At 39.3% G+C, this 14,916-nt stretch overlaps 1 protein-coding gene and 1 long non-coding RNA gene across 31 annotated transcripts in view; one reads left to right on the top strand and one right to left on the bottom strand.

The window, feature by feature from the left end:
- STAU2 (staufen double-stranded RNA binding protein 2) overlaps positions 1–14,916 on the top strand; it is a 226,220-nt gene that overhangs the window by 115,345 nt on the left and 95,959 nt on the right. For 28 of the 30 annotated variants that reach the window (XR_010598909.1, XR_010598908.1, XM_065585770.1 and 25 more), the window contains one exon: positions 211–518. Coding sequence is in view for 28 of the 30 variants with exons in the window: in XM_065585770.1 (XP_065441842.1) it covers positions 211–518 (308 nt within the window). In the remaining 2 variants the exon portion in view is untranslated. Of the gene's footprint in view, positions 1–210; positions 1,806–14,916 lie in introns of those variants that run through there. The other 2 variants (XM_065585767.1, XM_065585765.1) reach the window with 1 other exon arrangement.
- Positions 928–11,334, bottom strand: LOC135981740 (uncharacterized). Its single transcript, XR_010598910.1, has 2 exons — positions 10,753–11,334; positions 928–6,999 (listed from the first exon to the last, which is right to left on the bottom strand). It is a non-coding gene; the product is annotated as an uncharacterized LOC135981740 (long non-coding RNA).

The following is a 14,916-nucleotide window of genomic DNA, read 5'->3' as shown; positions in this document are numbered from 1 at the left end:
ATCCTTCCCTTTAATGTCCATTTAAAACCAGTTTTGATTATAATCAGGTAGATTATGCATTCTGACTTGCAGTTACTACTGCAAACAACCCATTGCTTATAAGTATACAGTTTGTTTTCAGGTGGGAAGCATCTAAACTGACAATCGTATAGTTGTCCATCTTTAACTCACTGCAAGTGTAATGAGAATGGTCTTTGCTTTCATTTTCAGCACCAAAGGGAATTCTCCATCTCTCACCTGATGTTTATCAAGAGATGGAAGCAAGCCGCAACAAAGCAGCCCCTGGCACTACTGGAAGCTATTTGTCATCCAAAGAAATGAGCCAGACTTCTAGCTCTTTCTTCAGCATATCTGCTACTACTAATAGTACAGCTACAATTGCCAGGGAACTCCTTATGAATGGAACATCCCCGACTGCTGAAGCCATAGGTCTAAAAGGAATATCTCCTGCTTCCCCCTGTTCTGCAGTGCAGCCTTCAAAACAGCTGGAGTATTTGGCAAGGATTCAAGGCTTTCAGGTATGGGAGGAGGAAAATGAAGCTCTTCAGCCAGAATCATAGCATTGCCATCTAGGATTTCCCTCTTGCCCTCTAGAGTATGACCACGCATGCCATTTATCTTGTAAAATTAGCAGGGGCTCTAAGAAAGTTTTTGGATCCAGGAGATTCCCCCTTACACAATATACATTCTCCTCCTCTGTGTATGTCTGTAGCACAAGTATGGGGTTGCAGCTGTGATTGTAGCTCAAGAAGACCTACCCAAGCCAGCTTTAATCTAGCTAGCTCTCACAACTGGAGCAGTGAAGCTGTGGCAGTATGTGTTTCAGTGCAGGCCAGCCGTGTGAGTAATTACCCAGGGTTTCAGGTGGGCTTGCACAGCCTGCACCGAAGTGTGCACTGCCAGGGTTTCATTTTTCCAGGACCCAAGCTAGCTAGCTAAGGAATGTCTGCTTGAGTTGTAGTCACAACCCGTGATTGCAGTATAGATATAACCTTAGCCCATCTTTCTCCCCATTTGTCCTCCTTAAACAATTATAAACTTAAAAGATGTTTTCCACTTCCCTTGCACTGCTTTGTGCGTCTCCTCCTCTCAGTGCGCTCCTTTTGTTCTGATACTGGCTCTTCTCTTAGGACCTGGTACAGCAAAGCACTTAAGCTTGTGCTTAATGTTAAGCATGTGAATAATGACATTGATATCAGTGAGACTACACATACATAAAGTTAAGCACTGGTTTAAAGGCGTCGCTGGATCGGGGCCCTTATGGTACTCCTTATAATTGGTGTTCTGCTTTCCTCTCTGCACATGCTACAAGTAGACTGATTGGAAGGTGTAACTTAACAGCATGTCTGGTGTCAGAGCAGCATAGAGTGCTCTTGATGCCATGGCCAGTACTAGTGAAAGAATAACATAGGATTTACCATACTGGATCAGTTACCTAGTCCATCCAGTCTTATAACCTGTCTCCAGCAGTGGGCAATACCTTATACTTCATAGGCCAGTAAAAGCCTCCGTAATGCACCTAGCCATTTGTGCAGTGCTACAAAGAGGGGGAAGGAAGCTGCTTCCTGATCACACTCGGAAAAATACATACATATGTGCAATAGTATATTTTAATGTGTTTCAACATTGGAGGGTAGGACTGGCTGTCTGCTAAAATTCCATCGTTTTACTGTCGTGGTTTTTTTCTCCTCAGACTTATGAATTTGTTTTGTTTGATAACTTTGTTTCATATGATTTAGCTCATGTAGTATGATCATGTATTATCTGCTTAACTAAATTATGAAAATTAAAGGTTTCTATTAGAATTTTTGTATGCCCATGATTGTTTTTTTCCAAGCCCATGTAATTTACGAAATATGCAGTTGCTTGTAATGATTTCAACAGGACCGCTAAAATTGGAGGCATAGTGTCAGACACTGTGTTCCATAAATTGGAATAGATCCATTGACTTTAACAGAGCTACATCGATTTGCACCAACTGGAACTGGCCCATTGTTCTTAATGAAGAAAACATGCACTCCGATTCTGAACAATCCTCAGTATATAGCTTTTGATTAATTAGTTTTTATTTCTTTTAATACAAGAAAAGGCAAAAATCTAATTACAGTAGAGTTAAATTACTAATAAGAGTTAAATATCTTGTATTTCTGAGTTCCATTTGTCATCTGCATACAGTAGGAGCAGACAAATCTTGATGAAAGGAAATTCAATCCCTGATGTTTTCACTGCTTCCTTTCACATCTTGTCAGACTGCTTGTGTCTGCTAGTAATATTTTATTTTCATATACCTAAAGCACAATTTATGGTACTATTTTCCCAAGCTACATATTGATTCCTACTTAGCTGTAGTAGGTGGCTACTGTAAAATGATTATTTGTGTTTGTCCTGATTTTTCATTCTTTGATTCTAGGTGATTGTGTTGAAATTGTAGTTTTTAAAGGGTCTTAACTTGAGCCAGACATATAATCCCTGCTTTATCATTACATTTTTCTTGTCCATAATACTGCACAACAATACACTAACTTTGGTAGAGAATCTTTTTGATTTCCACATACCCTCTGTATATAAACTGGTGATTTTACAACATATCAGCATGCTTTCTTAATGCCTTGGTTGAATGAATTTGGTATTGATGTGAAACTCTGTGCCACTGCTGGATCACTGAACTGAGGTGGAGCAGTGAACAGAATCTCTGTGGGAAATGGCTTAGTGGCCTGTCAGGTGCATATCACAGGTCTCTTCACCATTTCACTGTAGAAAGCTCTTTGTGTTTAAGAGTTTAAAAGCCTATTTCTTTACAGGTTAACTTTCTCAGGCATATTTACCAAGTAGAAAAATAGTACATTCACAAACAGGTAGTTTGTTTCATGTTTCCTGAATGCCCTGAAATGATTTTTGAACTGTTAGCATGTTATGTGCATTCTGGTCCACACAATAACAGTAGTTTTGTCTTTCATGATCAACATATATGTTTTGTTCTGTTATAATGTATTTTTTAAAATAAATACTTGTCTGAAGTTTTATTATTGTAAATGTAAACAAATATTTGCTTATTGAATTTTTTATGATATTTCTTTCAACTTCTTTAGCTGAAGAGGGAACCTTTTGTTATGTGGTTATTTAATTTAAATTCTTCTGAACCAATTGTATATGACATCAGTCATGTTGTGTTACAAACTATTAATAGTTAAAAACTATCAGGACCAATATGTGGAAAAGCGCTTAAAAAGTGTATTAAATTTTCTTGACTTCTTATTCCAAAGAAATTTGTAAATGGTAGATAGCAGCTCTCTCACACCATAATACAGATGCTATCCATGGATACTTTCCAAGAATGGCAGAGTTCAAATTACCATTCTTAATGAAGCCAAATACTTCACAAATAAGCCTTTACAAAGTCTGAATAAAGCATTCTTAGTACTTATTTTATAAAATATGTATGCAAATGATCTACAAGTTAATTATTTTGCAGATGATTGCTGAGCGATTGCTTAAAGGAAAATTAAGCTTTGGTTAAAATAGTTATTTTTAAATAACTGTCTTTTTAGTCACTGCTTTATAACTGGAATAGAGAAGTTAAAACAAATTTGCTGACAGTTTAAGTGTAGTAAATTATTTCAAAGAGTTTGTTGAAATTGAAATCTCTAAAGAAACAGTTTACACATTAATGGTCTAACCCTGTAGTTCTTACTAAGGCAGAACACTCATTGGAGTTAGAGTCCATCAGTTAATCTAATGGGAGGTTTCCTGAAGTAAGGATGATAGGGCTCAAGGTACCATAATTTTTGGCCCCATCCTGCAATTGCTGAGTATGGACACAATGATGCAACTGTGTGGGGCCCCATTGGCTTCAGTAGTGCACCTGCATGCAGTGATTTCAGGATCAGGGCCTTAGATACATTCATCTTTTCACTATCAGGGCTCTCTAATAGGAGCTTCTGTTTGAATTTGTCACTGATTGCAGTGCTTGCACAGTATAACTATTTTCCCGCTTCCGTTTGTTTATTAACGATTCCATTTTATACACTATTTACTTAAAAATTGCATTGCTGGGCATTTTTCAAGTGATCCTCACCTCACTAAAATGTAGCATTGTGTGTGTCTTAGATATTTGTCTGTGTCTGATTTAGGTGCAAATCCTAACCCTAACTTCATTCCCATGAGAAGTCCCATTGGACTCTCTGAAGTCAATAGGATTACTCTTGGTGCACAAAGTTCAGCACTAGTGTAAGGATCATGGCCTTGGGATGTAAGCAGAGAGATGCCCAACCAGAACTGACAAATAAAAAAGTATATCCAAATTGCCACAAAGTTTGGACTATCAATCCAGTCTTGTCTGGACCTAGGAATTGGATCGGATTTGAAATATATGGTTTGGATTAGAAGTTCAGATTGGTCTCTAATTGTAAGAGCCTTGGAATGGGGACCATGGATAAAATCTTCAAAAGCACCTAAGTGCCATTTTCAAAAGTGACTTGGGCACTTAGAAGCCTACGGGTATGTCTACACTACCCGCCGGATTGGCAGGCAGCAATCGATCCAGTAGGGGGTCAATTTATCGCGTCTATCCCCGAGCGCTCTCCCATCGACTCCTGTACTCCAGCTCTGTGAGAAGTGCAGGCGGAGTCGACGGAGGAGCGGCAGCAGTCGACTCACTGCAGTGAAGACACCACGGTAAGTCGATCTAAGTACGTCGACTTCAGCTACGTTATTCACATAGCTGAAGTTGCGTAACTTAGATCGATTCCTCCCCCCAGACCGCCAGTGTAGACCAGGCCTAAGTCTCGTTGAGTTTCAAAGGAATTTAGGCACCTAAAGATGCAGATAGGCTCCTAGTTGGATTTCAAAAGCACCTAAGTAGGTTAAGTTCCTAACTCTTATTGATTTCCCTGGGAGTTAAACATCTAGCCTGCTTTGGTGCTTTTCAAACTATCACTAGATAGCTAGCCACATCTTTGAAAATCTGGTCCTATTCACTTTTGAAAATGGGACTTAAGCTTCTAAGTCACTTAATTGCTTTTAAAAATTGTGTTTGTTTAACATTGAACTCACTACTTAGTAATAGTGTCAGAGATGGGTAGCTAATTCTACTGCTGTTATACTATTTAATAATGAAGGGCTCTAGCCTGAAGTTCTTATATAGGCAAACCTTCCAGTGACTTGAATACCAATAAGATTTGGCTTCACTGGGAGTTCTCATTGCATATAGACTGAGTCAGGTTTCAGCACTGAGCCCGAAGAAAAGAACTTAAATGTTAAAACTAATCAACTGATTTCTTTGTGTGTCTGACACTTGGTGTGCTTACTGCTTGTCTGACTAGTGACAGCATTTTCAGCAAAATCTGATCACCAGCTGAAGGATCAGAAATATCCATTTTTATTCAAAAATTCTTTCCAAATGCAGTTTGAGTCAAGAAATGTCTCTGTTAAATTTCAAAGCACTTAGCTGGATGGGTGCAACATTCTTTTCAGTATTTCTTATATAAGTGACCCAGTGTAATTTGCCTTTTTAGTTTGGCAGAGCTCCCTGGGAATCTTAGCATTAGCTGTTTCCTTCCTCCTAACTTAACTCTGGTGCTGCTTTTACCTCACTAGCGCTCTAAGCTGCACCTATCCCCTGTTTGGTAGATGGGATATATTCTTTCTTCTGAGGTTAAAGTCAGTGGTAAGCTATGCATTGTTAAAGAAGGATGAACTAACAGGGTGCAACTTTCTTCTCCCTCCAAGAGCAATTGTTTCTTTGAGATTTCACCAGTCTTAGCAGGGTATCCTACAACCTCTCATTCACATCAGCTTCTAGCTGAAAACCTAGGACCAGAGCTTTAGCTGGTGCAAATAATCATAGCTTTGTTGAAGTCAATGGAGTTATACCAATTTACAGCAGTTAAGGATCTGGCCACTACTACTACATTTTGAAGTTATCCTTAAACTCACAATAATGTAGCAGTGGTAAATAGGAAGTAGGCTCCAGTGAGATATTTACCAGACATTTGAACACTGAAAAACAAAGTTCTCTGGGTTAGCTTTCAGACATACAGTTGTGTACTGGGTGTACTCGTTAGATTAGGGATAAAAACAACCACGAAAATTACTGAGCATCTTCCAATTACCCCAAATTCAAACAGCTGTAAGAGCGAAAATTAACAGAATGGTTCTTATGCTGCTGAACTGAAGTAGGGTAGCATGCTGAAGAAAGGATGTTCTTGCTGCATAGGAAGAGTGGACAGAGCAGTAATGTCAACTGGGGTAGAAGATGGGGTGCCCATCAGACTGGGCTCAGGGGCAGCACATTCAGAAGAAGGCCCCCTGGCTTCCAGGCAGGAGATCATAGGGTATTTCCTGTCACAGTGTTTGTTCCGGGTAGCTTACAGAATGCATGCCACACACCTGCATATCACCTTGGCTTACAAATAGAGAGTTCCCATCCCTTCCATCTGCAGCTTCTGGAAGAGAGGGCATGGGAGCTTCATCACTCTCTTGCCTATATTTCCATTCCTTTTTCCTAACTGCTGGGAGCAGGAAGGCTTTACTCTTTCTTACTTGCACCCATCTGTTGGGAAAAAAGCCTTTCTTCCTCCTTGCTGCTGTGTAAGAGGAGACATCTCATTCTTCCTCCAACCTGCTGGAAGGGAGGAAGACACTTACCACAGCTGTTTTCTGTCCTCCTTACCCCACCATAACATGTTTCTCCACTGCTGCTTTACCACTTCCTCCAGCAAGTAGTCCAAAGCTCTCAAGAAGCAGAATGAAGTGATGGGTGAGAGATATTTCTTCAAGGAGGTCTAACCAAACACCAAGTTTGAAGGAATTTGAATTTCAGTTGTTGTGATCCAATGGTCATTTGATTGGGGGGGGGGGGCTGGTGGTGGTAAACTGAAAAAAAAAATTCCATTCTCCCCAGAGAATGATCAAAAATGGTTGGTAGATTTTTCTCAGTTTCCTTTATTAAAAAAAAAAAAGCAGCGCCTTTCAGCTGAGACAAACTTGCAAAGTTTTAGCCTGAAAAAAAAAAAAAAAAAGGTTGGGAAAAGTTACGAAAATATGAAAACAGGAGGTTATAACAGAAATCTGGATGTAACTTTCATTGTAGCTTTAGTTGTTAATTATTATAATAGCACATATATTCAAAGTTTCCATAGAAAGGGGAGAAGTCCTAAAGAATTATTTCTTGGGGAAAGTCTGGCTGATGCTGATCATGGGGAATGGAACCAAATGACCAAATCTAGAACATAAAACCAAATGATATGGTTCTGGACTCCAATCCTTCAACTGCAGAAACATTTGTAGCTATTGTTGGCCTGGAAACTAGACCCCGAGCAAATGTTCCAGTACTGGAACAATGCAAAAGTCTCTTAGCCAGTTTGAGTGGAAAAGCATAAATACATAAAGGAAAGGAGGTTGTGGAAATTTTAATCCCAGGCTTCCTGGCATCATTAATGTAAAATGCATTGGAAGACTGTGTTAACAAACAGCTTTCAAGAATCTATTTTGAAAAAGGTCTTGCCTCCAGAGTGGTCAAACCATAATTAGGATAAAATTATTGAAATTTTTTTTCCAAGGCTCTCTAAAGTGACCCAATCTAAATAAGTTTATTTCATCCATACCAGAGGCAAAAAATATTTAAGGCTCCAATCCTACATCATGTGGGTAGACTGCTGTGCCTGCAAGGAGCCCCATTGAAATCGGTGGAGACCTGTACAAACATAGCAGTCCCCCTGACTGCTATTAGTTGTGGGGTTAGGGCCTAACTGAGAACAACACTTTATCAGAGACGCTGTGAGCCACTGATTCAAATTCATACTAAAAGTGTTCCTCAGACATGTCAGACATTAATATTAATGATGAACAGTGGCAGAGGGCCAGTGGAGGTTGCTGATATTTTCTTATACACACACACTAATATATAAGCTTATTGATACATAGACTTACTATGGGCATACCTCACTGGTAAACATATGTTGTGATTTTTATTACCATAGTGCCTATGAGCTCCAGTCAAGGATCAGGAACCACAAAGAGCTTACAAGCTAAGTATAAGACAAGAGACAACAGATGGATGGAGACAGACTGATCGGGGAGTACAAGGAAACAATAAGACAGTGTTGATCAGCATGGTAGACTGTGGTCTCAGCACACCAGACACGTGGTTGTTGTCAAGTGTTTTGTAGGCATTACAGCAAAAGAGTGTTTGAGGAGGGTTTAGAAGGTGGCTAATGAGGGAGCTTGTTAGAAAATTTAACAAGTGGGTGATGAAGGCTGGTATTATGGGCTGGACAGAGATGAGAGTCAACATCTTGATAGTGACTGAGACATGATCGGTAGAGTGGAGATAGGCTGTGAAGGGTCTGGAAAGTGAAGAGAAGCAGCTTATGTTTGATGCAGTAGAGAAGGTGGTCTCAAAGGGAGGGATTCAGGAGGGGTAACATGGTTAAAACAGTGGGAAGAGCTTGGGGAGGAAGATTAGGAGTTCTCTTTTAGCTTGTTAAGCTTGCGCTGATGGCTAGACATCCACTAGTATATGTGAGGGAGACAGGCAGAGATATTAATTCAAAGAAGGAGAAGACTGGAGTAAAGAGGTAAATCTGCGAGAGGGTAATGGAATTTGTGTTTTTGGATGAGATTGCTCAGAGATAAGTTGTAGCAGGAGAGGAGAAATAGATTAAGGATAGAGTTAGTGGAACCCCCACAGAAAATTGGATGAGGAGGATCCTCCTCATCCAATGAGGAAGGAGCAATTAGGAAGAGAACCAGGAGAGCACAAGATTTCAAGACTAGCATGGTTGACTGTGACTAAGGCAGCTGACATGTCAAGGAGGATGAGGCTGGAGTACTGGTTCTGAGCTTTGGCTTGTAAGAGGTCATTAGAGACTTGTATTCTTATTATGGTTTCCCCGCCACATTCTCCTTCCATGTCTCCCTCCTTTGTGCTACATTTTCTTGATACATCTGGTCTTTAATTTGGTCCTGATTCTGGAACTTGCTGTTGGCGGGCAGGTACAAATATCCACCTTGTGGTGTCAGATTGTAAGCTCTTTGAATCAGCTTGTGATACTCTTGCCACGGTGATATTTACTAGCACATTACTCTAATAGTCCCATTGGTTTCAGTGGAACTATTTATAGAATGAGTAAGATATTGCTCATCATGAATAAGGGTGTTAGAATCTGGCAGTTTGGCGCAGGGGATGCATCTTCCTGTACGTTTAAACAACACCATGCTCCACAGGGCTAACAACAACAACAGCCCTTAATCCAAAAAACTACCTCTGAAGTCTTAACCACATGCTTCCATTATCTCATAAAAGTCCCATCTCTTCACTGAGAACTTAAATCCTATAGAATCACTTGACAGAGTCTTCATTATCCCAAGTTTCCTAGCACCTATCAGCCTTCATCTCTTCCTGATAGTTTGTCACTGATCTTTAATTTCTAACCATGTGTAGGTTTGCTAATATGAACTCTGCAGTTTCACTAGGTGCCAAGCCAAAGTCTTTATGTTCCCCGCATCCAAATGTCTGCAGTACCTTTCTACTACCCTGCCCATCACTATCTCTCACCCTCAGAAGGAAGAAAGCCCAGTATTTAAAAGCATTTAATGCCTTGCTGTTTCTGTCCTCAGAAAACACTTAATGGAGTCTTCTTGTTTCAAGTTAGTGAGGAAGGATGACAGGTGGAGAGGAACTGTGCAAATTAATTCAGGACTGGTGCACTGAATAAAATATTTTTGCGTTCGTTAGTATCTTGAAAAGGGTAACTGAAATTCTTCTCCAAATGCCTGCATGTAACTTTGTGCATGAAGAAATGCAAGTTACATTCTCATAACCAACACACTTGTGTGGGGAAAAAAAGTTGTAAAACTGTCATGATCTCTCCAAATATTGTAGTCAGTACTAAACAAGCCAGGCTCTGCTCCCTGCCAAGTTCTTTTAGAGTAAATTCTAATGTGACTTGGTAAGTTAGATACAAGCCTTGCACTGGAGTGAAGCCAAAACTTTTTGAAATTCTTGAAGTCTCAGCTAGCAAAAATATAAAAAAGTATGATGCTGAGTCTTTAGTAGGGTGGGATTTAGTTATAACCATACTATCATAACTTAGACTCTCAAACCAAAACCCTTAACAAGAAATGCAGGGGAGGAAGAAATAAGACTAAAACCTGCCATTAAAATCCACATTCCTCATTGCGGACAGGAGGCTAGACTTCCAGACAGTGAATTTTAGCTCACAATTAGAAGTCTGGTCATTTTAAAAATTGGGAGCACAAAGAAACAGCATTATTTTTAGAAGTGAAATGTATGTGCCTTCTGTGAAAGAAAATAACGAGGTGGGGTTTTTTGTATGTACAATGTTGCATACCTAAATTACTCCACAGTAGAATGGATAGTGCGACAAAGCTCTGTCCTTGTCTCCATAGGTCCCGTGTTTCCTGGCAGATTTTGCTAGCCTCAGAGGCTCTCTGTGACACTCCACATAGCGCCTCTCTCTCTAGAAGCAAGGGTCACAGCTTACTGAGCCATTTTCATCATAAGCCAGCAAGGGAGGGGAGGAGAAGCTACCCTCCCTTGCACAGTCTCTGTTGTCTCCCAATCTCACGGGGGGGTGGGAGCCCAGGCCTACCCTCTACTCCAGGCTCCAGCCCAGGGACCCTAATAGTATCAGCTTCAGTAGCTGACTTTTTAGAAACAAGACGCATACAATTCCCTGGGCCACTTCCCCACAGCAGCCCCCCCTTCCTCAAGATCCACTTCACCCTTACCTCAAGGATTCCTTCCTTGTGCCTGATATGGTTTGTACTGCTCAGTCTCTCCAACAGCACAGCTTCCTCCTTCAGCTCCTGACACACATGCCCACCTGACTAACTGGGAGGCTTTTAACTAGTTTCAGCCAGCCCCTGATTGGCTTCAGGTGTCCCAATCAACGTAGCTGTCCTCCCTGCCTTCTGGAAAGATCTTAATTGGCCCCAGGTGTCTTAATTGACCTGGAGCAGCTGCCATTTGCTTATCCTGGTAACAGGGATTTGTTTAGCCTATGGCTAATATATCTGTCTCCCATTACTTTACTATAGCCATCTAGCCTTGCCCTGTCACAATGGCTTATCACCAGATTTTCAGCAAATTCTGGGAGCTGTTTTTCTGCTTGCAATTTCACACTGATTAACTCCCCTTGCTCATCAAGATAGTAACCTCCAATATATGCTTTCACTTGCACTACATAGACAGCTTATAAGTTTCCATCTTCACTTAACAGTCTTCATAACCAAGAAGAGAATTAGGAGCAGGTGAATACATATTTCTGTTGAAGCCAAAATGTTATTTAAAATATGAATGTTTTTCTCCAAACCTGCCTTAATTCCTCAATTATTAGAAACAGTTACATCAGTCACTTGTTCCTCCACAAACTTTCTAAAGCAAACCTTTTCCTTGTATACTTCATTAGCAAGGCACAAACCCCGCATTTTTCCCAGTACATATGAGGAAAACAGAAGATCACAGGAATTTTTTATACAAATTTGGCACCATTTTCATATTTACTTTGACTGTTTGAAATATAAATTGAATTTGGCTTTTCTCTCCAAGAATATATTAGTTGTTTTCTGAATAATTATGTGTTAGTGAATCAGAGGCGGCTGAGACATTTGTATTAGAACTGTGTCAGGTATGACTTACATTGCTCTATAGTGTTTTACAATGTTTCATGTCTGAGTAATTCATGTGTTTGTTTTTTTCAGGTTGGTTGGTTGTAGTGTTTTGTGGGTGATATATTTAAAATTTTTAACTTTGTACAATAAAAGTATTTTCTTCACAGATAAATATATCCCTCCGTAACTAGATTTGTAGGAAATGAATGCTGGCTCTCTTGTTCAGGCACAGAGTTGTTCTTGCAGTCACGAATGGCATCGACTGAAAACATTGTTGCTTCTTTTACATGTGAAACTTAGGCATGCCATTCCGACACCTTAATTCCCAGCACATATTATCTAGTGTTAGAGGGAAGATAAATTAAGTTACTGTACACATTTTGCTGCATTGTGATCCATGCAACTACAGTGGCTGAAGCCCTACTTTCCTCTCAGATGGAACTGAGCATCACAGTGACTACAATGACAAGACAGGAAAGGTCAATGGCTAGGCCTTTCTCACTTGACTGAGCACAATGGATGTATGCATGAGCTTTTAAAATCACAGCCATCACTGAGAACAAGAGACTTATGTTTGGAGGGTATATAAATAAATGAAGCACAAGCCTTTTTGACTAAGATCAAGTGCAGAATTAGTTTAATAAATATCTGATATGTCCTCTTTGGGGGAATTATGTCCTGATCTAATAAGTTTTTTCCATCTTTACCTACTGCAGTTCACTATGTACAAAAGTTTTTATATACAGCAACTTAAGTGTCCACTCCACTATAACCAGCAATATAAAAACCTGTTCTGGTAACCTATGACGAGGATGACCAGATAGCATATGTGAAAAATCGGGACAGGAGGTGTTTTAATTAAGATTTAAGCCTATAATACAGCTGGTATGCTGGCTGTACAAGCAGGGAGCATGTTATGAATATCCCAAGATTTAGTGCTGAACTGTCAGTCTTTTAGCTACTGAGTATCTTTACTCTTCCATGCAGTAGCTACAATGGAAACTTTGCCCACTGCTGTGAAGTGGACACAGCGATTAATGAACCTGAAGCATACTAATCAAACATATGTTTTCTTGACATAATGATTGTGTTATATATCACATATGAATGTACAGGCCTTTATCTTTCCTTAATGATCTAGCAAGGGGTCTTTCTTAAATGTGGGTGTTTTTCATGCTCTCCTTAGATTTGTTCCACAGGGGGTGACCATTAGAAACATCTGACAGGCATGCAGTTAGCCAGCTCCCTGCTGAGATTAGTAAAATACTATATTTAGTAACCCCACTACATCAAGGAACTCCAGCGTTGCAGGAAACAGTTTGATTCAATGCTTTTTTTGATTTTTCTTTTTATTTTTATGTCTTATTTTTTCATCTGGGACTGAGAAAAATATTTTCATCTGGGTCTTGCTTTTTGCATTTATACTCCATCATTTTGTAATTGTTTTTCATGTTTTGGGTCTTTTTACCCTCCTTATTTTGTTTGCACTGTATGCCCCCTCCACTCTGCTCTCTGTCAAATTGTAAGGTAGCTACTAAGACCAGTAAGCAATGTTTTAACTTGATATTTTATGTGCCATTCCCTATCAGATGTGGTTAATTCTAACATTGGGGCAAAAGGTGTGGGGCAGGGGGAAGGGGGCTTAAGGAGAATTAAAAGATTCACACCTTATTTGCTAGACTAATACATGGTAGAAACTCCTGAGTCTGAGCTTGGGTCACAAATGATTTGAATTCATCAGTGTACATATGTAAACCAGATTAATTATTGTGTAGCTTCCCAACACTATTTGTCATTGGAACAGAAGTGGACCAAAGTATGAGCACTATTTTTTTTTAAACTCTCTTACTGCTTAAAATAGCAAATCCAATTACTAAGAGTATACAGTTAACATAAATAAAATAGTAAGGAGAAATGTGGCAAAAATAAACGATTCAACAAAAAGTTAAATGGAAGGAAAATATGTTGTAAGACTGTCATATGAATCAAAATTCTTTACCATTTTCTCTGTTCGCCAACAGAAATCTGGAGTAACCTGTCTGAAATCATCAGAGTTACAATGATGTAAATTTAGAATAGTTGAGGGCAGAATTTGAATTTAAGGGCAAATTTTAAAGAAACACCATCTTTTGTTCTAACAGAATGGCCCTGGTGGCGTGTCAATCCTAAAGATTTGTGCATTGCTGAACATAATGGCATTTTATTAGCCAGTTTATTTCTGTCTAGCATTCTGAGACTCCTGCTGATACTTTGAATCAGTGTATTTTTTTTTTTTTTTTGGTTTGAAACATGAACTCCAGTGTCACACATGACTTTTTTTTTTGTAGTTCACATTATTTTTTAAGCTAATAAATGTGCAAGAAAGAAAGTGTTTGGCCAGACAGAATTTGTGCTTCAAACTGTGAACAGCTAAGCTGTAGTGTGTGAAAGTCTCTTTGCGGAGCTGACTTTTTTTTTTTTTTTGCTCCATTCAGTGTCTGGTTATCATAAAGCTACCTTATTTTCAAACAGCAGTTTAATGCATTATGGTTAGTCAGAACCATTGACAACTAGTATAAGGGGTATCTTCCTCTGAATAATTGTGACCTAATAACAGCACAGGCCATGTTCTTGCAAACAAACATACTTAACTTTAAGCCCATGAGTAGTCCAACGAAGGCAATGAGACTTACTCATGTGCTTGAAGTTAAGCACATACACATTTATGCAGAATCAGGGCCATGGTTAGTAGGTGTAATATCTCTGTAATGGCATTTTGGCCCTTTGTTATAAACTGAGTTGTTGAAAGGTGTGAGGTAAATCCTGCAATATTATTTGACAATTCCTGTCGCTACTGTATGTGTAACTGGTGAATGGCATAGCAGTAAAACTAGATTCAAGAATCAAGGGATGTGTGTTTTTATATTCAATATACAAAGTAACAGAAGGCTAAATTTTACAGTAGTGCTATGTTAGTAGTAATCCGATAACGACTATAAATTCTGATGTATTTTTATACAGCCTCAATCGGATTTTCCATTATTAAACTAGTCTGCAAAGTGAAAAATTTTGGCTATATCATCTTGCATTCAGTTGTAACATGGTAAACATAAATATTTTGAAACACATAACATCCCATCAAAGTAGAATATACAATTAAACTCTTTTCTAGTAACAGAGAGTAGTAAAAACAAGGGCCAAATTTTGGCCCAGTTATTAACTGGCTTCAGCGTTGACACACACAAATGCTACAAAAGCAATATTAATATGCATCCACGTTCTGGCCATCATGGCCCTGCACAC

The sequence above is a fragment of the Chrysemys picta genome, chromosome 2 (assembly GCF_011386835.1).
Source record: "Chrysemys picta bellii isolate R12L10 chromosome 2, ASM1138683v2, whole genome shotgun sequence".
Classification (NCBI taxonomy): domain Eukaryota; kingdom Metazoa; phylum Chordata; order Testudines; family Emydidae; genus Chrysemys; species Chrysemys picta.
This window is presented reverse-complemented; position numbering and strand designations above follow the sequence as displayed.